The sequence below is a fragment of the Paralichthys olivaceus genome, chromosome 19 (assembly GCF_024713975.1).
Source record: "Paralichthys olivaceus isolate ysfri-2021 chromosome 19, ASM2471397v2, whole genome shotgun sequence".
Lineage (NCBI taxonomy): Eukaryota > Metazoa > Chordata > Actinopteri > Pleuronectiformes > Paralichthyidae > Paralichthys > Paralichthys olivaceus.
Window position 1 is genome coordinate 7,719,277 of NC_091111.1, and position 23,530 is coordinate 7,742,806.

Consider the following 23,530-nt stretch of genomic DNA (forward strand, 5'->3'; position numbering starts at 1 on the left):
CAGCTATAAAAGGGAGTTGCCTTGTTCGTGGCTTTCGGACCACTGACTCACCTGAACCACACCACAGCCTGCAGCCTGCTCCTGTGTGCACCTGAGGACGAAAGACAACAAAAAGGTAACTTCTGGCTGTAATTGTATCTGTGGCAGCTTATACAAATTATATTTATTTCTAAAGTTTGATTTTATTTCCATGCATCACAACCAAAAAGGCTCCTCACATCCAAAGTTTTCATGGTGTCAGGAAAAAGGATGTATGAACTTGTCCTGGACTGATACTACTGTCGTAGCAATAATGATAAAATGTTATTCATATATATAAATATTAACAATCTGCATACAGCTATAAAAGTAGTGGAGCTGTGCATTTGTTAGTAATGATGGTAATGATAATGATAACATGGTCAAAAATGCCTTAACTTTATTCGTAAACACTTTTTCGTTAACATGCATTAGCTGCACACAAGTTAACACCTATAATAAATAATCCATAATCATAATGATCTCTGTTGTATTTATTATCAGTAGTTTATGCATGGTCTAGGTAGTGACTGAATGACTTCATACCAGTGAAGGTGAATGAGGAGTCACAGGAATCATTGTTATTGCACATTCCTCTCTAGCAGCACATACGACCCACAGTCAATGTGCTGCTATGTTTTCTGCTCTCATCATTACATTAGTGTGTTCCATGGCATCCAATCAGCTGCAGTTAACAATGTATGTCTCTATGGAAACAATCATTCACTGATGCAGCATTTGCTTGCTTGCATTTCCGTTTTCTTTCATGATTTTTTGACTAAATCCTGTTTTAGTATTTTTCCTCTTTCTGTCTCTGCAGTTTGCGCTATGTTTAAAATGATTGAATGTGTACTTGATCTTGTTCTGACAGGCAGCATGGATGTAAGTACCTCATCAAATTCTCAGATCTCTGCACTGGTAAGAATGACACAAGCAATGTCTCCCCATTTTTCCATCTAAACATAAGTGCTTACATCTTTGCTTATGTCAAACGGCCATGTTTGCAACTGCAAGTTGGTGTCCTCCCTCCTCTCCACCCTCTCTCTCCCTCGTATCTCTATCCTCGCCCCTGACCCTTCTCTCTCTCCTCCCTCCTCCCCCTATCCTCCTCCCTCTCAGCACTCTGAAGCTCTCTGTGGCAGCTGCCCGTCCTATGGTTCTGCCCCACAGACTAACAGCCTCTGGCCCACCCTGCCTCCGTCTGGAACTGGCTTCCCCGGGTGGCCAGGACAGCCCGCCCAGGCCACACCGTGCTGGACCGGCCAACCAAACTCACCATGCTGGACTGGGACACAGACAGCGCAGGCCCCTGCTCCTGTTTCGGTTCCAGCCCCAGTGCAGGCTGTATCACCAGCTCCAGTTCTAGCTCCAGCTCCAGCCTCAGGGCAGCCCTGCAACCCTTGCTGGCCAGGCACAGGGTATCAGCCTTTTCAACCACCAGCTCCAATTCAAGCCCAGATGCCTGCTCCTGCTCCTGCTCCTGTTCCGGCCCTGGCTCCAACTCTAATCCCAGTTACAGCACCTGCTCCCGCCCCTGCTCCTGCTCCCAGCGTCCATTCACGTTTACCTGGGTGGCCTGCCACCCCCGGCTGGCCCTATAACCCAGGACAGTCAGGGTGGCCTGGACAAAATCCATCTATGATGCCTCTCCACTGGCTTCCACCTACATCTGGACCTCTGGTAAGTCAAATGTAAGGAACCTCACTACAATGTTGTTTGGTTGTCAGATTTTTTTATTGTTCTTCTGTCCCTGCTGTGCTGATCAGAGTGTTCCTTACAACTTGAATCTGGCCCGTGGGGTGTATGACAAGATGATGATGACCATCCTGGGAAACGTGAAACCTAATGCTAAAATGTAAGGATGTTTAAATGTACTTGGTATCTTCCTGTGCCAATCTGTCTCTGACACATTCCGTTTTACAATAAAAGTACATTATTAAGGGAAGAACAGGCAAGTTCAACACAACAGAGAAAATTCAGTGTCACTGAAAGTAAAGCTTTGGTCTCCCACAGGTTCACAGTGAACTTTCTGAGAGGCAATGACATTGCCTTTCATATCAACCCTCGCTTCGATGAAGGGGGCAAACAGGTGGTGGTCCGTAACCACAAACTGGGCGAGCGCTGGGGCCCTGAAGAGAGGGACCTGAAGGGACCCTTCCCCTTTGCTCCTGGGAGCCCGTTTGAGGTGAGTTTTAGAAAGAGGAACCTCATAGTTGATTCAGATACTATATGTAGCATGCTAACATCATTAAATCATTATCGTTTACCTTTAAGTGTCAGTGTGTTTCGCTGTTAATATACCATTACACAATTCCATTCCATTAACAGACACTAATAATCATTTTTAATCATTTGTTTGTGGTGAGAGTTTTAAAAGATGGTGATGTGTCAAAGTTCCACATATGACACCTTTAACTGACTCCAGGTCACTTTCTCATGATTAACGTCAGGGAAACGTTTGGAAAAGACTGAAAGGGTTGGAAAGTCGTTTGTGCAAGCGAGTCCTAGATAAGGGAAGTGCTGTACTGCAGGGAGGCTCCTGGAGGTCAGTGGGGGTCTCACATCGCTCAATAACATCAATAACAATTACGCTTCAGCAGGAGGTGACTTATCTGAGGAGCTATTTCTGTTGCTGATGTGTCCCACAGTCCTCATGTCCATGTTTGCTGACAATCATAACAACCACAGTGTGTTTCCCCGCAGTTGTGACTTAACTTTTAAAGTTAAAATTTTACTGGATTTTGAATAATGAAAAATGATTCTTAATTTAACACCGTTATCTTTTTGTGGTAAAATATTTTGCCCAATATAAGAACTGTTCAAAATAAAGCTGTGATCTTAGACTGTGTAAAAAGATGGACGACATGAAAGCTCCCAAAAGTGAATGATCTTGATTTCCCCCTGTTGGCTGGCTGCAGCATACATCATAAACCTTGCCTCCTCCATGTTAATAGATGGGACATGGACCAAACTAAAAACCCAAAGTACGTGTGAAATACATTTTTTTTTAAACCCAGCATAAGATGGCAGTGCCAGGACCAGGGATATTTTAGGTTCGTTTTTGTGCAAGTGGAGACATGTCATCCATCTTTATCTACAGTCACTGCCAGTGATTTATTTATGTATTGTCTTAATGTGACTTGAGCACTGCATGCATGATAGCTCACAATCTGTGTGGTTAGTGTTACATTGGTGGTGACCTGCTCCGTTCCAGATGAAGATCCTGTGCACTCAGGAGGCGTTCAGGGTGGCAGTGAACAACATCCCGTTGTTTGAGTTCCAACACCGCATCAGGGAGCTGAACCGGGTCGACAGAATCAACATCCTGCATGACGTCGTCCTCACCTATGTCAACGTGGAGACACTTCCATAGGAAACACACTGTTACTAAAGTAAATGTACTAGCACAAGGACAGATGTATGAGTGGGTTGTACATGGAGCAGAAAAACATTTATAAAAAGACACATAGAAATTTGCCCACAGACAAACACAAACACACACAGGCTATTAATACATTGTATTGTGGAAACACTAAAGCCTTCTCTTTTTATATCATGGTGCTTAGAGAGTGAGTAAATGTTTGTATGTAAGATTATTAATAATCACATGAGCTGAGCTCATTCTATAAACACTATTAGTTACACTGCTAAACAGTTAGTTTACATAAAGCTTTTCATTATAAAGATGCTATTGTGCACAATCTTTCTTCAATTATTAAATTGTCACTAATAAAATGTGTATCAATATTGTGTGAAGACAATAGGATTTATTATGGCTCAGTTTTCTGTGACTGTAATTCTTCTTCCATTAGATTGTGGCTGAGAAATGAACAATCAAATCCAATGTCTTCATTGTTTATTGAGACTTCTAAAGACAGTGCAGCAGTTTGTAAGTGAATGACAACAACAGAGCACAAAAATCTCTTTCTAAAAACCCTGTAAAACCAGCACTAACATTCATACATGTACAGATACTAACAAATCTTCATTACCATCTGACAAACATTAAGAAATAACTGCATCAGAAGTTACAGCTACTTTTGTAATGAGGGAGAACAATGTTTTGTCCCACAAGCAGACAGGACCTGATGATTTGACTGACCTGAAGTCAGTACTTTGGTCCGCAGCTTGATGCATAGATGAACGATCAGACTGACATTTTTTTGTGGATATTTATGCGTGTTTCCTGCTTTAGCCCTGATACTGGTAAGAGTAATAGAATAATGAAACCTGCAGGCACTGTGGGACACCTCTGCATGGGGCTTTAAATCCATAACGCAATTACTGAAACAGTTCCCGAAAACAAGGGGTATATTGTGAAACCTAAATATTGTATTAATCGACTATAACATTTCATAAAACATTTATTGCATACCTTACTCTGTAAAGTGTGATTTGTGTGCTTGTTCGTTGCTGTTTAGTGATATACAATTAAACTGAACTGAATCTTCTACATCCATTCATCAGTTTTATACTCATGTGTGCTCTTCATATAACTTCCTCATTGTTCCTCTAGTGTCTCCCTTCATTACATATCGACTCATTCAGGTTTAAAAAAGTGGAAAACAGACAAAGACAAACTATGGCATCTTAAAAAATAAGGCAACATTTTTACTCAATATTTCAGTGCTTGATACTTATCATTTTGTTCGACTTCCATCGATCATAATAACATCTCATGAGTTTTCAGTAAGTAAATACACGTCTGTGCAAATTACAAGTGTGAAATTCACAGTGCTACTGAGTGTGTGTGTTGCATAGACGACGTCATGTCTTGGTATCCAGCCTCCTCTCCACAGACTTCAGCAGCAGCTCAGCGTACTGCTCCAGCAGAGCGAGGGCCTTGTCTCCCTCTCCCTTCACCACCTGGTTCACGTCCTGGTTCCCCTCGCACTGTGAGGGCAGCTGAGGCAGAGAGTCCAGCTCCGTCTTCACTTTGAACAAGGCCTCGGACAGGAGGGTCCTTATCTGCTGCTGGTCCTCACTGGGCTGTTGGACACTCTGGAGAACCTGGTTCAAATCGACACATGTAAGTATATAAACCAAACAGCCATCTCCAGATAAATCTTCATGTGTTCTGCTGAGGCAGGTTTATGAAGAAATAGAATATAAAAAAACACAGGCAGGGAAGCAACTCATGTTGGTTTTATCATCCATTAATATTGAAGATAAATATTACTTTTGTCTATGAAATAATGAATTATGTGTGAAGCACAATGGATTGATCAATTAACTGATCAACTGAAATACATATACAAAGTTTTTTCAAGCAACAAATGCCAAATACTGTCTGGTTCCAATTTCTGCAGAAACTAGATGTGCAAACATAAACAGCAGCATCCACACAAGTCAAATAACAAACACAGTACATTATAAGAATGTGTAGAACATTAAACAGAATATATATAACCTATACATGCAATTGATAACAATGAGAGAGTGTGTAAACAATCAAGAAATTATTTGTATCTATTCCCTCTTAAACTTCACCATCTCACTCGCTTCCTTTCATTGAATGTTTTCACACACGTACATGTACGTACACACACTTGGACGTACAGCACAGACACACTCACTGACCGTGGTGTAGAGCATGATGGTCTTGCTCAGACTGTTGTGAAGCTCGTTAACCGTCTGCTTGCAAGTTTCCAAGGTGATAGAGGGAACTGTCGAGAGAGCGGGAGATCGACTCTTTCAGGTGCAGCATGGCATGTAGCAAATTAGTGTGTGCGCACAGTATAAATACACAATGATAGTAGCAAGTGCACATTTAATGTTGAGCCAAAGGTTAAAGAGTATTTAAAGAAACTATATAACACACACACACACACACACACACACACACACACACACACACACACACACACACACACACACACGGAGGCTGCCAGAGAACAGCAGGAGTGAAACTGAGATAAATCCTTTCAACATTAATCATAAAAAAGCTGTGCTGCTAGATATCAGAGAAGCTAGTTCAGTGAATGTCTTTAACAGAAAAACATTTCTCTTTGTTTCAGCCTTCAACTAGTTCCACACCTGCCTTCTTTTATGTATTTTTTAAATTAAATTGTATTTTTTGTTTTGACATCTGTTCTCTTCTTATTTGAATTACATAACATTGTAATCTATATTGTATGTAAAGCACTTTGAGCTGCATTTCATGGATGAATGGCACTATACAAATTATGTTTACGATTATTATCATTGTGATGTGTGTATGCCGAGGATGGACGGCCCTTTACCCTCTGACATCACCTCACTGCTGTCTTGTAATGTGACCTCAAATCAAACACGCACAAATGATCGCACTGCAAGAGCCAAACTATTTCTTACTGAGCTCAGTAAATCTAGTTTATCACATCGTGCACCTGAAACATGGAGTAACACTCAAAAGCTCAACTTATTTTACCTCCACCTTTCTTGTTCTAGTGGATTTGCTTTGAATACTATCGTATGTTCTGTATTTGTTCCTAAGGGTTTTACTTTTGCCATTTTGCATATTTTACTGTTTCTTATTTCTACTTTCTTGGTGTATTGGAATGTTTTGTTTATTTTCGGTGCGCAGCTCTGTTGGAAAAAATCTCTATTTCTAGTGTATTTACCGATTAAAATAATTGTTGAATGAATAAATGACAATTAAGTTCTTCACATAACAGCAGGTAAAGAAGCACGGAATCACCTCAGCAAGGTTCACCTCAGTTTGAATGCTATAGCTTATATATTTATTTGCTGAGTGAGAAATGTGAAGGAAACTGGGAGCATTAATGTATGCATTATTCATTCATTTGTATTCTTGATGTCTCCAACATGGAAAGGATCTATCTTCTTAAGAAGAATGAATGTGCTTAATAAATCTTAAGAAAAAACGACCGTCCACATTTTTCGTATTCTAAGAGTCAAGCCTGTTGCATGAGATCTTGGTGTTTTGCTCCCTGGTGATTTACATGTTTAGCAGCACACCATCATGTTTTGCTCATATTTATCATCATCTCATCAACTTTTAAAGACACAGAAAAAAAAAACAACTGAAAGAGAAAAAGATGAACAGAGCAACTGGATGAAAATAAACCAAGAGAGAGGAGGAAACAAAATAATCAAACGTCTCATTAGTAATAACAGCACTGACAGCAGGAGGGACAGACAGAGGACGAGCAGTGTGAAGAAGAGATGCTGCGATGAAGATGAGGAGGAGCATTTGCGACAGGCAGGTTAATAAAAGGTTTGTGGGGAGTCAGACCTGGCTGAGGGTCAGCGCTCGATGTGTGGGCCTGTCCGGGCAGCAGAGGGCACTCTTTAGCCGCAGGCACCTGTCCTGACTCATTGGCACTGGAGGGGGGAGGGGGGACAAAAGTAGCATGTTAATTAATGTGCTTTTGTCCCTTTAAAAAAGATAAGGTAAGAGTTAAAGTAAGATTACAGTGAGTAAAGAGAAGAAAACAATGTCATCATAGTATTACATCTAAAAACATATATGTCTAAAAAAAAAAAGTGAAACTAAAAATAAAAGTAAATTACAAGTGAAAATAAAATGTGTATTGTAAGCGAAAATAAAATCATACAGTGTAACATTAATAAACATAGTGAAAGTGTTTTACCTCTTAGGAACCGAGCCTCCACTCTTCACTGACAGTGAACTTGGCAAAGAAAGATCCAAACTTAGAGACAGTTGTCGACCTCTTGCTAAAAATAACAAGATAAACACAAAGCAACACATGTAAGAATGTAGTTCTGTGTATTTATGGAACATTACAGTATGAGGCTGGCTGTCTCACCTTGTTTGTTTCCTGGAAAGTCACACTGAGGGTCTGCTGTGGGTGTGGAAGCTCTCGTCAGGCCTCCAAACCCACTGGAGTTGGGTTTTACCTCCAGGCAGAGGCTGCGACGAGGGCTGAGAGGCTGCTTGGGCAGCGGGATGCGAGAGGGTGGAATGTTGTGGGTAAAGGTAGTGGGTGAAACTGTAGCTGTACGATGTGGAGAAGCAGGGAAGGGGCTTTTTGATAAGGGGAACATTAAGGCAGATAATGACGATGTAGAGACGGTAGAGGGGAAAGCAGAGACGGGAGAGGAGGTGAGCAGTGGGAGCTCAACGTCCATTTCCCCAGATAACCTCCTGCCCTTAAGGAAGGAGGGGGAGCAAGGTGGCGTCCCGACCTGGATACCTTCCCCCAGGGAGGAGGAGTGGCTGCTTTTGGCCATGGAGCTGGCTGTAGGGTTCATGTAGGAGTGCTGGGGCTTGAGTTTGGGACTCTCCCATGGTAAGGGGGAATGGGGAGACTGTGGAGAGCCAGAGGAAGGTGAGGAAAAGTGGAAGGACGGCTGGGGGGTGTATTGGTCCAGGAAAAGCTGCTGAGGCCTATTCCGCGTGTCCTTCAGGTCAGTGGAGAGCGAGGGGGAGTGAGGAGCTAGAGAAATAATGTTGAGTTGGAGATGAATGTGAATTTTTATATGTTAACTTTGTGGCTTTTATAATTATGACACAAATTCTCAATTCTAGGTAACTATCAAAAGTAAACGAAAATGTTATATTTCATAAAAGAACCTCATTCTACAGAGGCAATAATGTACTGTATTGTATAATATATTTCTCTATCCATGGACCACAGATGCAGATGAGCTACATAGCTAACTCTCACTCAGTGGTTGTGTCGTACATGTTCCGTTTTAAATACAGTTCAGCAATATAAAGTAATAAATGAGCTAAGTAAAGAAACGCACCCTCTGAGGCCAGGTTCTGAGCAGAGTGTGATTTCATCAAACACGTGGCTCTGTCCAGCAAGAGTGGAGCTTTGGGTGGAGTAGGGTTGGACATCCTCCACAGGTGGGACCTCGACGTCTTCTTCTTTTCGGTGGGAGTCGACTCCTTTTCTGGAGCATCTGCCCTGCTGAGATCCAACAGCACCACTTTAAAATCACCATTCATCAGTCGCCACAACATAACGAAAACATGTAGAAGTGAATATCAGTCTGTGCTTCATATTAATGATCTAGTCTAATTTGCACGTGCATGCTTGTCTATCCAGTCTGTAAATAACAGCATTACTGTTAAAAAATGTAAAAGCCGACATTATAGCTGTATTCTTGCTCTACTTCTCTACCAATGATTTATAATCATTTGTTAACACAGAGTAGCCTACCAATTGTACTTTGTGAACTTGTAATTTACGATTGATGACTCCAAGTTTGTCAAAACAGCGCTTCTCTAAGATTACACACACTGTAAACCTGAATAAGTAAGCAAACAAAAGTCCTGCTCTTGTGATTGTCTTCATCCGTTCCCCCTGTGTCCACTCATCCTGTCTCCCTCTGTATTTAAGTCTCTGTGCTTCCCTCTGTCTCTCAGTCTTTTTTCTGTTCCTTGTGTTTCTCTGCATGTTTATTATTGGACATTGTACCTTACTCAGCCTTAATTAAAGGACATTTTTAGTTTTTGAGTACCTATGAATTTATTATTTTAAGTAGTGCTTACACGATCTGCAAAAAGAGTTCACATAAATCAAAAATTTGAAAAAGAATATCGCACTGGTACTCAAGTAGTAAGTAGAATCCTTTAGATTCACGTCTGTATTTTCTCCTTACTTTGGCCTCTCAGTCCAGCCAGGGGACACTGGGGTCTTGTCCTCTATGTTTCTGCTCTGACCCTCTTCCATCAAGGGCCGTACTTTTGACACAGGAGGCTTGGTGGAGTGGTTGCTCCTATACAGACAGAAATCATGACAGGGTCAGAGGAGCAGATACACAATGTAATCCCCTGTTAAATGTAGAGTTGGCACAATCATTTAGATAATAGGATCCATACCACTCTAATAAATATGAAGCTACATCTACATCTAGAGTTAGATGAAGAGTTTGATATTAGTCTTGTGTGTCTAGGCATCATGCTGTGCTGTGGCCAACAAATAACATCTAACTTGGCTCTGTGTAAAAATAACATAATACACATTAGCTCACTAGTTAACACATGAAATCATTCAATCTTTGTTGTGTTCGTACAAAACCAAATTGTAAGCTTTACAGGGGTTTAAGAATTGGACTATGTCTTGGCTGAGACCAGTTGCCAAGCAACCAGCGGAGACTTCATTAACTTGTAGGTGGATGTTGTTATCGTCGAACAGAGCCAAGCTAGCTGTGTGTCCGCTGTTTGTAAGAGTGAATTCCAAACACTCGGTTCCTCCTGCGATCTTTCATATAAACATTTAATTTGTTTTATTTATTCAGAGCCAAATCACAACATACATTATCTAAAGGCACATAATGCAATGGGGTCAAGACTTTACAATATTATAAAGAAATCCAAAAGTTCCCACAATGAGCAAACACTTGGAGACTGTGGAGAGAAAAAAGTCCCTTTGCAATGCAATGAATAATACAAGTAAAATTCAAAAAAACTTTAGGTCATCCAAGGACCAAAAAACAACAACAATGTTCTCTCACACAAAATTACCCAGAGAGCCTTTAACAATGTCTTTACAAACCAACAGCCTGGCTGGATCAAGAGGGTGCACAGATGGTTTAGCAGAGCAGTGTGCGTGAGTCCACATGGATCTGTAATTATAGATGTGAGTACACACTGGTCTGAAGTGGTCAGCAGTACCTGTTATTATGTCGTCTGGCCAGGAAGCGTGAAGACATGCTGAGCCTGGGGACTCTGCTCTGCTCAGCTGTGGACAGACATTAGAATAAAAGACACAAAAGGATAAATGGAGAAAGTGGCAAAGAAAGAAGAGAAATACCCAAGAACCACCAGACTAATCAATACTGTGAGTGTGTGTGTTTGTGTGTTTGCCCTGTCTGACCTGTGCTGCAGCTCTCTGCCAGAGTCTCAAAGTTCTGCCTGAGGAAGTCTTCTCGGTTGTGGTCGACAGTGTCGGTCACTGTCCTCAGAGCCTCGTCCATGCTCGTGACTTCTGCCTTTTGTTTCACTTCCTCCCTCTCTTCATGGTCCTCCTCGTCGGAGCTGTCCTGGCTCAGGGACTCCACGTCTGCAAAATCTGAGGACAAATAGAAACGAAGGGAGCAGATAATCCTTAGAAATGGCCAGTCAGAACATTAAGGCATATATGGTAGTAGGTTATTATCTGACATGTTTCTATCAGGAGAAAATTCTCTACAACTACAGGGTCTATGTGAACAATCTTGGTGTCTATACAAGGGGAGTGAGATTTCTGCAGAGGTGAAAGCATCAGTATGAATTTTACTAGGGAAGATTAAATGAAGATGGAACAGGACATAAATGAAAATTTAAAATCCGCCTAAAATTTTAGAGTGACTCTACCCTTTGAAATAATGTAGCTGTAGCCGAAAACCTCTGATAATCCACAGAAAAACATGTAAACATTCTAATGAAGTGAAGCAGAGCAAAATTAAAGAAGTTTTAGTAGAGATGAGTACAGACTTAATCTGTGCTATTTGATTTTTCTCACTATAAAAATTTATTTACTTTCTTTTTAGTAAATGCACAAGACTGACAGCCACAGTCTTTTCTGATACTACCACTAGGGGGTGCTCAAGTCAGAGAATTTCTAACTAAACAGAGAAATAGCTTTAAATCTTCATATTTAGTGCTTTGTGTTTTCATTCAAGGGAAGATAAGTTATTAAATGAAATACTGCACAGTATATATATTTTTTGTGTTATTTTCTCTCTTCTATCATTGTTGCCCTCACCATCCAGGACACCATCCAGGCTGGACTCCCTGCTGTCGAAGCCCAGGGAGCACGCGCTGTCCGGGCTGCGACTGTCCTGGCTCTCACTGCGGATCCCTCGTCCTTGCATCCTGCAGTGCTGCTCCTTCACTATGTAATCACTGATGTATGAAAACACAGAGAGGTGGAAATAACAATGAGGAGAAGAAGAGGGGCGGGGAGAGGGGAACAGCAAACTAAGAATAGAAAGGCACTTTTGTTCTCTCTCACGGTCACTTGGATGAAAACAGTATGTGCAGCAGGCAGGGATTTACCTGCCCTGTAGACTTGTGCTGTCCTTAATGTCCTCGGGGTACAACACCGCTCCGTCATTCCCCTTGATGCCCTTGGACGTTTGTGAGGACAGCCAGTCAGCATGTGGCCAGGCCTGATGCCTCTTGGATCTCTCCTCCAACTGCTGCAGAAAACAAGGATAGGTGACTTAGTGCAGCAGAGCAATCACACACACACCTCTTTCTTTTCCTCACGTACGTGCATGCACACCATGGGCTCCTGCAGACTGGACGTGCTCTGTCTCTCTGTTTCATGAGGGCTTTTCTTGTGAGAGAAGCTCTCCAGCTGCCTCAGGTCCAGCATGGATTTGACCATCAGCTCCAGAGTGCCCATACGATGAGACCAGCGCCTGCGAGGGCGCTTAGCAGGGTCCGGGGCGGCCTGGTTGATGACTTCATGCTGCGAATGAGACAGGAGACCATGACTTCTGTTGTTATAAGACAGGACTGATAAATATCACATGGGTTCTGGAAACGAAAATGAAAGTGTCAGTTTTTCACAAGATGTGGTTTACCTCATAGTGCCCTAAATTAAACTGGGTATTTCAGGATGACTTTCACTTTATCAATCACTTTTAAAAACTCAGCCTCCACCCCCCCAGCACATCACAGAGGGATTAATCTCATGTTTCGGGGAGAAAAGCCTGAGATCCTTAAGCCACTTCAGTCCTTCTAAAGTCTTTAGAAGACATGGTAGACATCAACTGTCCAGTCTGGATTAAAAATATACTGTATATACTTTTTATACTTATACTCATTATTAAGCAGGGATGGAGTCAAATGGGACTTGAGAATTAATGTTATTAACATAAAATGACAGTAATAATAGACATAATCCAAGAAAATCTAAATAATGTTCATTTTCACTTTATCACTGCAAGATGATGATGGAATAATTTAGAATTTATACTAATCTAATTTATACTGATAATGTTCTTTCCATTGTAAATAAGCACCTACCTTTTTCATCTCCCACTCCTGTCCTTCATCCGATCCTCCTGAAGTATGAAAAAGCACAATAATTAATCGTTATGATGATTAATTGCACCGTGATACAACTTTTATGCCTGAATTGGATTCTCATACCCTCTGCACAGAGGTTAAATAACAGTACAGCAGGGCGTATGCTCACTAACATGGTTGTGAGAGGACATTCCTCTACTCAGTGCTACACCCTGATTCTAATTCCTTTGATAAACATTCGGATTAGAGTCTCAGTCAGTACCTGCGTCCTCCTCTCCATTGCTGCTGTCGGAGGAAGCTGTGGTTGCGTTGTCTTCGGGGTCATTAGGGTCAGCAGCGTTCTCTGCCCCGTCCTCCCCCTCGTGCTCTTGGTCACTGTCTGAGGACATGGTGCCCAGAGTGGGGGCGCTGTACACCTCCCGCCTGGAGTAACACAATCAGAGGATCAGGGAAAAGTTTGTGTAAAGAGGCAGCTGTATGATGATTACTAGAACGAATGTGATCAACGAAAAGGCCTCGACGGCAGTGTTAGACGTCACCTGAGGCTTGGAGTCCCTGTGGACAGCGTTTTTGGGTTTTGTCTGAGTTGGCAGAGCCGCTCTCTCATGCTGATTGTCAGCTCTGGAGCCAGTCGCCACACAAAGATACAGCTGGGAGATAAAAGCATTCAGGCATAAAAAATTCAGCATTTCATTTCAGCTTCACTATTGAGGAAACTGTCTGCAAACACATTTCCTCACTCATTTCCTTCTGCAGCGGAGTCTGCAGGTGATATTAATTTGGCTGCTGCTGTCATCCTGGGTACAATCTTCTACAATCTACTACACTGAAATTATTTATACTTAAGCATGTTATTGTTGTCACAGCTCTCATTTTAAATATATAACTAATGCTATTCTTCTTCAGAAACATCACATTATTGGAGCAATCAATTAGATGCTGGATTTTCCAGTACAGCTACACACAGTACTGTCTCTCACCTGTCACCTGACACAGAAATCAAATGCTTGCAGTCGTTGGTAAACTTCATCCCTGTGACAATCTCTGCAAAACAGAAATTTATGGCTGGTTAGTTATTTTATTGCCCCCGGCTGTGTCGGGCGTTACATCGTATTCCCTGCTGCTATAAATGTGTAATTTACTCTCTGCACAGTTTGGCTACATGACTTGTGTGTGTGTGTTCTGTTACCAGAGTGTCCAAACATGGTGGCGACACACTCCCCTGTGTAGAAATCACAGATGCTGATGTTTTTATTGGAGCAGCTCGTGGCCACGTATTGACCTGAGGGATCGATCTGCACCTGCCAGATACAAACATATTCTATTGTTTAGGAACTGTGCGTGTGTGGGCATATGTGTGAGTGTGTGTGTGTTTGTGTGTGTGTGTGTGTGTGTGTGTGTGAGATTAGTGGAAAGTGGAGAAAGATGTTACCCTGAGCAGACTGCCATCTTCACTCAGCGATCCTTTATAGAGCTTCTTCTGCTTGCCACTGCTGATGTTGAAAATCCTGCAGTCAGGCGGAAAAAAAGAAAACTCAAATATATTTTAAAAAAAACTTTCTTATAAAATGCATTTCCAGTGGCTATAACCTCCCCGTCCTTCAAACACCCACATACATGCCCATTCACACACTCACCGGATGCAGCGATCTTGGCAGCCGACTGCAGCGTACTTGCAGGTGGGGTCTACACCCATGTCGTACAGCGTGGCCTTCCTCACCATATGGTGGGAGCGCCTGAACTCGGTCCCTCTGTCCGTCTGCAGAACAAAGAGAAACACTGTCAGGTCTGTGCAGAGGAGGAGGGATGCTGTAGATCCAGCATCAGAGGAAAATATGCAAATGATAAATAAGGAAAGTGGGATGTTAAAACAAGTTAGACTTGTTTGTGGGTCTGCACCAAATTTCTCCTCTGACCTGTCATACCAAACCTTTCCACCAAGTTTCATGCAATCCAACCTGTGGTTTTTATTTAATCCTGCTTACTAACAAACGCTGATGAAAACAATCCTTGGTGGAGGTAAATAGAGAGTTAATCTGTTCTCTACTCTGTGACTATCAGCTCTCATTTCAGAGATTCTTTGCGACCCTCCTTCCCCAGACACCTCCATCCATCTCATTCACATGGGAAAATGGACTCTCATTTACATCTCAGCACTTCTTACTTGTTGCGCACATCAATAATATTTTGCATCCATGACCAATGTTCTCTAAAAAATATTGCATTACAAGCGCAGGGCATGTTATAAACCCATCTGTCGGAATGGGCTGTTTTCTTGGCCTGTGGGGATGCTGGGTGCAGCTTTCTTTCTGAAACTGTGAAAGTGACCTGCAGTAATCGAGCTGCAGCAAGTGCAGACCTGCTGCTGGACTCATTCCACAGAACCCCGAGGCTGCTGCTGATGCAAAATTGATCAGTTTTATCACAATTTTGAAGTTTGGCAACGGCGTAATCAGTATTTGCTCGTCCCATGAGGAATTGTTAAGAACTCACAGCACTTAGGATTCTCATTCATGTTTTGCAGAGAGCACAGGGCTGTCACAGTAAGTTACTGACATGAGTTGTCTGTAAATGCTTGGATGCTGAGGGGAGGTTCTGCTCCAACACTAATAAGCCACTGTTTATTGTGCTCTGCAAATCCTAATGTGCGCTGACCTGAATTCTGTCTTAAGTTTAAGAAGATCTTTGTAACTTATGCAAGTTGAATCAAACAGAAAAATACCACAGTGACCCAAGGAAAGAAAGCAGCATGAAGTCTCCTTTATTGCCTTAGTTATACAACTTATACTGCAGATGGTCTTTATGTGGTACATGCTGTAAAGTTATATTTACAAAAAGAGGCTACATGGGTTGTGTTACTCTTGTGCTGCACAGTGAGAACTCTCTCTGGCAAGAAAGCAGCAAAGAAAACTGAACCTAGATGAGCTCCTCGCTGTGTCTGTTATGGCCAGAGAGAAATGTTTTGAAGGAGGTTGTGTTTTCTTTGCTGTTCGTCTGTCTGTTCACAGGACTACACAAAAACTACAGCATCTTTTTTATTGAAACTTGGTGGAGAGGTGCCCTATAGTCCACAATGAATAATTCATGGGTTTTGATAGACATATTTAGAGGATGGGTATTACGAGTGTGTGCAATCCAAATAAAAATCTGGATCTAGCAGATTCATTAAATGTGGTTTCATAAGAGGTCTTTTGGGACTTAGCGGAGGTATGTGGTTCACTAAGTGCTATTCTAGTTCGTCTGTTAGTTTGCAGGATTACTCAAAACCACTGAACCAATTTCCATTAAATTAAGTGGGAAAAAAGAACTCATTAAATTTCGGAGCAGATCCAGATTAACGGGTGGATCCAGGATTTTTCATCAAGATCTAAGAATTATTCTCTGAGAAGTCAAAGGAAATGAGGATCCACCCTCTGACCTGGATCCACATCCTAGTTTCGTTGAAGTCGGTGCAGTACTTTTTGTGTTATGTTGCTTTCTAACGAACACTGAAGTTGGCGGAGGTGTTACGTGTGTAAACTGGATATTGTACAGCATATTCCACATGTTACATGACACACACTTGATTGTTGAGATCTGACAAACTAAACCATGTGTCATACCTTGTGTGCAGTCCGGACGTAGATGCTCTTGTCTGCTCCACAGCTGATCATCCTCACCTTGTTCTCATTGGCTGAGAATCAAAAATAATTAATTGCAGGACAGCTTCTGTCAGTTTTGTTCAGTGGGGCTTAAAAAAAACAGCAAGCAGCAAAATAAAAGGGGGACTTGAAGGAGGGTGATGAAAACGAGGATTAAGGAAAGATTAGCTGACAGTGTCTTGAGGGGCTCACCAGCAAAGCGGACGGCTGTTATGGATGAAGAGTGCTCGTCGAGCGTCTGCACCAGACTGTAGTCGTCCTCAGCATCCAACACATGGATCAGACGGTCCCTGCTCGCTGTGGCCAACAGCTTCAGACCTGACAGTGAGAATTCTATTAAAGCTCATATCGTGCACTCAGCCAATGCACAGTCACTCTCATTACATTCAGGAGCACAGACGCATGTGAAGACACTGACCTGTTTCAGGGCTACTGTACTCCAGACAGATTATCTCAGCATCGTGGGCCTCCACCTTCAGAATCTCCTCCATGCAGCTGAGGTCATGAACCCTGGAGTTGACACACACACACACACACACACACACATTTTAGAGGCATTTTCAAAAGTTATTTGTCAGTTGTTATCAGTCTCTCAGAATAGTCCATTGTCTAAATCTGTCCCACCTCAGCATGCCGTTGCGGTCTCCAGAAGCCAGGTGTTTGCCGTCTGGACTGACACAAATGGTCCTGATGCCTGTCCTGCTTTCTGCCATCTGTCCATCCCCTGATTTATCTGCATTCGACATGCAGTCTGCATCCAGTAATGCTGCAGTGTTTCCATCCATGTAGATTATATTCAGGAGATCCTGCAAAGCAGTAATGGACAGACAAATAAATAACTCATCATGGAGTTCTGCTTGGGGGAAACAGCAAGGACCTGGATGGGCTCCAGTATGTGGCAGCCCCCACCCTCTAGAACTCTCTCCTGGCAGAGATCTGCAATACTCTATGCCAATTATAACTATCCCCCTCATCATCATCATCATCATCATCATCATCATCATCATCATCTCAGGGAAAATATACACTTTCAAGATGTCATTTATTTTGCATGACATGAGAACATACAGATATTGATGCCAAACTCACTCTGCTGAGGATGTTCTGGAAATGAACCGTCTGAGAACAGTCGTCTATGCGCCACAGTCTGATGGTGTTATCAGCCGAGCAACTGAGGAAGGCGCCTGATGACAAACCAGCCGACATTTCCCCGGGAACATCTGGGAATACCTGACGAGGAAAAGCAGAGAAGATGGGTAGATGTTAACTTGTGGAATATAAACTCCAGGAAGATAAAAGTTGAATTACTATGCTGTAATATACTTTTACAGTCACAATGGAGTATTTCCATGAACTGCAATAAAGCACTTTCACAAAAGCGTATGCATGAGATTTTATTGCCCATAATTAGCAATTTAAAATGTTATACATGCATAAATTATAACTATAAATAACTCATTCAATCTAAATAAAACAACAACATTGAACATTGTGTTTGTTATAAAGTGTGTGTCCCATTTTAGCACTGGGGTGGTGCAGAACTCAGCAGTCTGGTTCCTAAAGTAAAAATCCCAGATACTTATTATCAGCCATAATATTTTAACCATCCAGTGTAGACTTAACACAGGCAACGAAATTGTGAAATGTTGTTATATGCTCCTGCGAAAAGCCACAAGCCTGTATTATATTACCTGTCATGTGTTTTAAGAAAAATTGTTTAAATTTGTGATGCCAGCGAGTAAGGAGCTACCCATAATCCTCCGGTGTAATAGCAATGGCTGTGATTGCTGGAGCTTGCTGTTACCATGGAAATGTCTACCACCACTGTGAAAATCATGTCAGCTACAATCGGATCATTTTACATTTACTACATTAAATTACTCCAACAGGATTAAATTCAAGAAGAAGTGCGCTGAGGGTTGATGAAAGGGATCATTTGAAATGGTTTAGGGGATGTATAGTTTCTTTACTCTTAAAACAATTATGTACACAGTCTTGCTTCTTTTACTTTTTTCCATTTTTCAACATCATCTATTGCCTTTTCTCCAAATCAAATGATGGTCATAATCCATCTCATGGCTGATCAGTCTAGTTCCAGACTTAAAACTCTTTTTATAAGGATTTTTTGGATCGCCAGTGGAGTTTAATTACTGGGAAATTTACTTCTGGAACCAGAGCCTCGCCCTGATATTGATCAATCCCCCCATTTCCCAGAATCAGCAACTTAATCAATAACCAACATCCAAAGTATTGAACCAGAGTCTGTCTGCATGTGTTGTTCATTTCCTCTTGCATGTTTACCTCCAGGTCCCAGACACAAGCAGCATGGAACAGGGCAGAGTGCACCTTCCCCACCCTGCTCACATCTCTCACATCCCACACATACAGACTGTGGTCGTTATACACACAGCTGAGCCAGTGACCGAGGGGGTCGTAGGTTACCGCGATGGCTGCTGGGTAACGGTCATCCGCCTTGGTGGAAAATAGGTGGCTGATGGGAGAAAGGTTGTTTAAAGATCAGATATTTTCTTTTGAAACATCAATAAGGCAGGGCTTTAGACTGTGAAATGGTGCAGCTGGAGACAGGAAGCGCTATAAATAGAGAGTGTTTGATCCTGCAGTGGATCGCTGCCAAGGAAGAGCCATGTGTGTGGCTCCTGAGCTCTTACTCACCTGGCCTCGGTGATGGCCGAAACGTCAGTGCGGAGGGGGTGCGGTCGGGGCAGCGTGCAGACAAAGTGCAGGTTGGCAGGGCTGAAGGCTCGCACTGTTCCGTCGGCGCAGCCACAGAAGATCATGTCCTCGGACAGGGACAGAGACTGGGCCACGCTCGTCTGCAGTGCATCACACAAAACAGTAAACACATCAGCTGGTTTTATAAGATCTGTACTTTAAAGATAAACACTGTGGAGCAGGGAAATCTGTCCAGAGTAAAGAAAGACATGTAAACTGAGGCTTCTAGTGACAATCAGCAGGACATGGCGTGATAAGTTATAGTTTTCGGAGAAATATCTATATATTTCATACTTTTACTCATTTAACCCTAAAAACTAGTTTGTTTTTATCCTTGAAAATAACATATATGACACTTGATCTTAGGTGCGTCCACAGGAGCCTGCCGCTCAAAATAAAGGTGACAGTGGAACACATCCTGTCCTTGGTCCTAATCTGTGTGATCCTCTGACAGAAGGCAGGAGCAGCAGCCGAACGCCTTCATCCTCACCTCTTAATGAAACACCACAGCTGGACACTGTCTGTACACATGACTGGTACAGAGCTCAGAACCAAAGCGATGGATACATACAGTAAATTCACTCAGTGTTTAAAAGGCAAATTAGATAAGTGAAATGATTAGGTTGGGGGATATAACACGATTCCTCAATCCATCCATTATCCATATCACTCATCCTTTTAGGGTTTTAGTGTTTCTCACATTCCCCCTAATCTGCTATTAACCTAACCCCAAACTGCCTGTCTTTGGACTGTAGGAGGAAGCAGGAGTACACGGAGAGCACCCACACAGACACGGGGGAGAACACGCAAACTCTACATAGAAAGACCCTGGACGAATTGGGATTCAAACCCTTTTTTGCTGTGAGGCAACACAACACATTATTCATGAAAATCAAAACATTTTAAAGTAACTGTAGAATTGTATCTCTATAACCCATATTCACAAATCACAATGTGCCACATAAAGCTAACAAAGTGTGACACCCTCTGTCTGTAACCCTCCACTAGAGTAAAGATGAACTACCACAAAAAAAAAAAACAATTTTAATGTAGAAACTTCAGAGGGAGTCACAAGTGAAGGATTCCTCCCCCAGGACGGACAGACGTGTAATAGATGTTGCATGTATAACAACAAAAACAACAATATAACATTCATCTGAAGGCAGTGTCTAACACAAATGGAGAGGTCTATAAAGCTGGAGAGATAAGTTGTACTCAAGCAAAGGTGCTTATTTACTTTCTGTCAGGGAGACAAACACTTTGATTAATCAGTGTTGTGTATCTGCAAAGATAAAGTTCCTTGATGGATGTAGTGACACAGCCCGATCATTATCATCCCATCGCTGTCTTCACAAAACAGGACCAGTATCTAAACTCACACACGTCCCCTGTCACTCACCCGCAGGTCCACCCACTTGTCCAGCATCCTCTTGCCGTTGAACTCGCACAGCAGGCCGGAGGAGGTGATGCAGAAGGTGGAGTCACACTTAGAGCCCCGCCCACAGGCCACATCGCAGAAGAAGTTGTTCTGCAGCTCTCCCAGCAGCGCCGAGCGGCCCAGCAGAGGGACGGGAGCGCTGGTCTGAACGCCACAGAAGGATGAGGGTTAGCTGAGGTGGCTCACACTGTGGTACTTAATGCACAATGCTTTAACACCATAGATGGTACATAAAGATGGACGACATGACAGCTCCTCGACGGTGAAGCCAAAACGCCCATATGTTGGATGTTTTAGCTTCATTTTTGTACAAAGGGAGGAACTGGAAACACGTCGTCCATCTTTATTTAGTCTGTGATATTGCATCCACATTGCATTGCTCTCTAGTCTCTTTGAAATGTATGCCTGTGTGTGCATCTGTAAAGATTATCTTTGAAACAAATAAACCATGGCTCAGATTAGACACATCCCATTTTCACAATTCAATTTGTGATTTGAATTATTAAATAATTTTCCATTTCTTTATTTGAGTGTCTTTGTTTGAGTTATTGCTCACTGAGCATTTGTGAAGTAAAGTGTAACGTCTAAGGATGTGAAGACACACATCCTTAAACATCAACAAAAAAATCTGACTTTGCTGTGATTGTTTTTCTGGCTTAGTTCATCTTCAAGTCAATGAAACATTTCTACACTGTGCAAAAGTGTTTGGCAGGAAAATGATTCTTCGGAAGGCAGTGGAACAACTCTGAACACTGCAAAGCAAAGTCAAGGACTTCTACAAAATTACACAATAATCTCCTTTATAGAAAAAACATGGTCCAGGAGGATATAGCCCAAATGTCTGTGTTGATAAAAGTACCTTGCTGGCCTTGCAGTGATCCAGATACCAGAACTTGACGTGTCTGTTCCCCACAGTCACAAAGTAGGAGCTGTCCTCAGAGAAAGACACACCAGTCACTTTACTCGACACCTTGTTGGCTGCGACAACGACGTCTTTCTACAAGAGAACAAACACAACCATACATGTTAACGTTCCGCCGACGGTAAGAGGAGCTGGCTGGGAGCTTAAAATGAGTGTGAAGTACCTTCCAGGCCCACACGTTCACCATCATGTCATGTTGGTTTCCCACGCTGACAATGTATTTACTGTTGGGAGAGAAGGCCACGCACGAGACGCCATATTTGTGCTCCTGGAGCTCCGCCACCTGTCTTCGCCCAGCCACGTCCCACAGTCTCACTGCTGGTAGGTGACCACTCTGGTGAAAGGGAGAGGGATGTGTTGATATTTGATCATTGTGTGTCTCCATTACATCACTTTAAAGGAGATGTATGATGCTTTTTCAGTTTTTCTTTCCTATAGTGAGTCATTGTTTGTGTATGTAATGTTCTGCAAAGTTAAAGGGTCCAAAGTCTACGATAAAGAGTAACAAAAAAAACTGCCCCATCGATATTGCAGCCGATACCTTAATCTGATGACATCACAACGCCGACTTCAACATAACGCTCACCTAGCAGCTAGTCTTGCACGCCCCCAAACAGACAAATAAACCTCATGCATGGACCGAGCTTTCCTACTCATGATGAAAGCGGTTGACCAATCACAACAAAGACGGGCCAGCTGGCCAATCAGAGCAGACTTGGCTTAAAGAGACAGGAGCTAAAACCAAGCGTTACAGACAGAGGATGAAAAGAGGAGCTGCAGCAATGGACACTGAGGAGAGTGATGTTTTTAGAGCTTGTAAACTTTTTCAAGTAACAGCCCATATTTAAATTTTGAACCTTATGAACCTATAAACATAACATTCATCTTTTAAGCTACATGTTTGTGTACATCAGGATTTACTGTTGATACTTCCAGTTTTCCACCTCAGCCAAGAATGAAACTCTTTTGCAATATTAACATGTTCTTCTGGTGATTCCACACTGATTATTATGTGCATACAAACAGGTAGAAACCCACCTATTAACTATATGTGTGCCCAAATTAGAAAATAATAACCTGAATATGAGCGTGCTATGTCTCCTTTAAATCCACTGCGGCAGGCTACAGGCAGCAGTCACCTGTCACTGCAGTCTATCCAGCTCTCTGAGAGATTATCCTCTCTGTCCTCTGACCTCTGCTCACTGCACTTGTCCCTCAACCCGCTCACATTATTCTCCTCTCGGGGATCACAAGGTCAGCAGGCTATTTGTGTCGCCTCTTTTTTTTAATATGGTGGAACGACCTCTCCAAGGTCAGTTACTAGGTGAGAGGAAAGGCAGCCTGGAGGATGCTGGAAATGGAGAATGCTCAACTAAAGGCAGTGCAGCATCCAATAGGAACAGACAGAAAGAGAGAGGGAAGAAAGAAAGACGTCTGCTGTCAGCCTGACCTTTACGTAAATGAGCCACTGTTTGGTTTCTTATCAGATCATTCAGGAATATCTTAAACTCTTCACCTCGTGTAGAAAATCCTTGAACGGAGCTGAGATGCTCAGAGGTTCAAAATATCGCAGTCAAAAGAACCACAACAATTCTTGCAGATGAATAAGACAGATTCAACATTTGCATTGGAGAACTGGCCATTAAATGAGAACATTGATTTTAAAATAAGCCGTGGCCCTGTCTCAAAAACACCTCTTCAGACACTAAGGTCAATCAATCGATCAAATTTTATTTGTATAGCCCATATTCACGAATCACAATTTTTCTCATAGGGCTTTAACAAGGTGTGACATCTTCTGCCCTTAACCCTCAACAAGAGTGAGGAAAAAAAGGTGTGAG

The 23,530-nt window shown here is 42.4% G+C and overlaps 2 protein-coding genes across 4 annotated transcripts in view; one reads left to right on the forward strand and one right to left on the reverse strand.

Annotated features, from left to right (window-relative positions):
* On the forward strand, positions 1–4,469 carry LOC109632391 (galectin-3). The gene is made up of 6 exons (XM_069515011.1): positions 1–115; positions 890–936; positions 1,138–1,698; positions 1,785–1,873; positions 2,032–2,203; positions 3,233–4,469. The coding sequence occupies exons 2-6, from the start codon at positions 895–897 to the stop codon at positions 3,389–3,391; spliced, it is 1,023 nt and encodes a 340-aa protein (XP_069371112.1). The 5' UTR covers positions 1–115; positions 890–894; the 3' UTR covers positions 3,392–4,469.
* The window catches only part of LOC109632376 (mitogen-activated protein kinase-binding protein 1), a 24,369-nt gene continuing 4,696 nt past the window's right edge, over positions 3,858–23,530 (reverse strand). The window contains exons 5-33 of one of the 3 annotated variants that reach the window (XM_069515010.1): positions 21,853–22,023; positions 21,627–21,764; positions 20,729–20,911; positions 19,270–19,430; positions 18,898–19,087; positions 17,686–17,826; positions 17,221–17,402; positions 17,015–17,106; positions 16,789–16,914; positions 16,558–16,628; positions 14,593–14,714; positions 14,388–14,463; positions 14,145–14,256; positions 13,936–13,999; positions 13,495–13,605; positions 13,218–13,378; positions 12,953–12,990; positions 12,204–12,392; positions 11,975–12,114; positions 11,682–11,821; positions 10,812–11,006; positions 10,610–10,676; positions 9,595–9,711; positions 8,734–8,900; positions 7,791–8,420; positions 7,614–7,698; positions 7,256–7,344; positions 5,599–5,684; positions 3,858–5,028 (exon numbers count right to left, since the gene is read on the reverse strand). In XM_069515010.1, coding sequence (XP_069371111.1) covers positions 4,786–5,028; positions 5,599–5,684; positions 7,256–7,344; positions 7,614–7,698; positions 7,791–8,420; positions 8,734–8,900; positions 9,595–9,711; positions 10,610–10,676; positions 10,812–11,006; positions 11,682–11,821; positions 11,975–12,114; positions 12,204–12,392; positions 12,953–12,990; positions 13,218–13,378; positions 13,495–13,605; positions 13,936–13,999; positions 14,145–14,256; positions 14,388–14,463; positions 14,593–14,714; positions 16,558–16,628; positions 16,789–16,914; positions 17,015–17,106; positions 17,221–17,402; positions 17,686–17,826; positions 18,898–19,087; positions 19,270–19,430; positions 20,729–20,911; positions 21,627–21,764; positions 21,853–22,023 — 4,287 coding nt within the window. In that variant the 3' untranslated portion in view covers positions 3,858–4,785. Of the gene's footprint in view, positions 5,029–5,598; positions 5,685–7,255; positions 7,345–7,613; positions 7,699–7,790; positions 8,421–8,733; positions 8,901–9,594; positions 9,712–10,609; positions 10,677–10,811; positions 11,007–11,681; positions 11,822–11,974; positions 12,118–12,191; positions 12,393–12,952; positions 12,991–13,217; positions 13,379–13,494; positions 13,606–13,935; positions 14,000–14,144; positions 14,257–14,387; positions 14,464–14,592; positions 14,715–16,557; positions 16,629–16,788; positions 16,915–17,014; positions 17,107–17,220; positions 17,403–17,685; positions 17,827–18,897; positions 19,088–19,269; positions 19,431–20,728; positions 20,912–21,626; positions 21,765–21,852; positions 22,024–23,530 lie in introns of all 3 variants that reach the window. The other 2 variants (XM_069515009.1, XM_020091603.2) reach the window with 2 other exon arrangements.

Excerpts from the sequence above, each read along its gene's own strand:
- LOC109632391 (XM_069515011.1), top strand. The coding sequence starts at position 895 with ATGGATGTAAGTACCTCATCAAATTCTCAGATCTCTGCACTG. Across the intron at positions 937-1,137 it reads ATTCTCAGATCTCTGCACTG|CACTCTGAAGCTCTCTGTGG; the intron begins GTAAGAATGACA and ends CCTCCCTCTCAG. Across the intron at positions 1,874-2,031 it reads GTGAAACCTAATGCTAAAAT|GTTCACAGTGAACTTTCTGA; the intron begins GTAAGGATGTTT and ends GGTCTCCCACAG.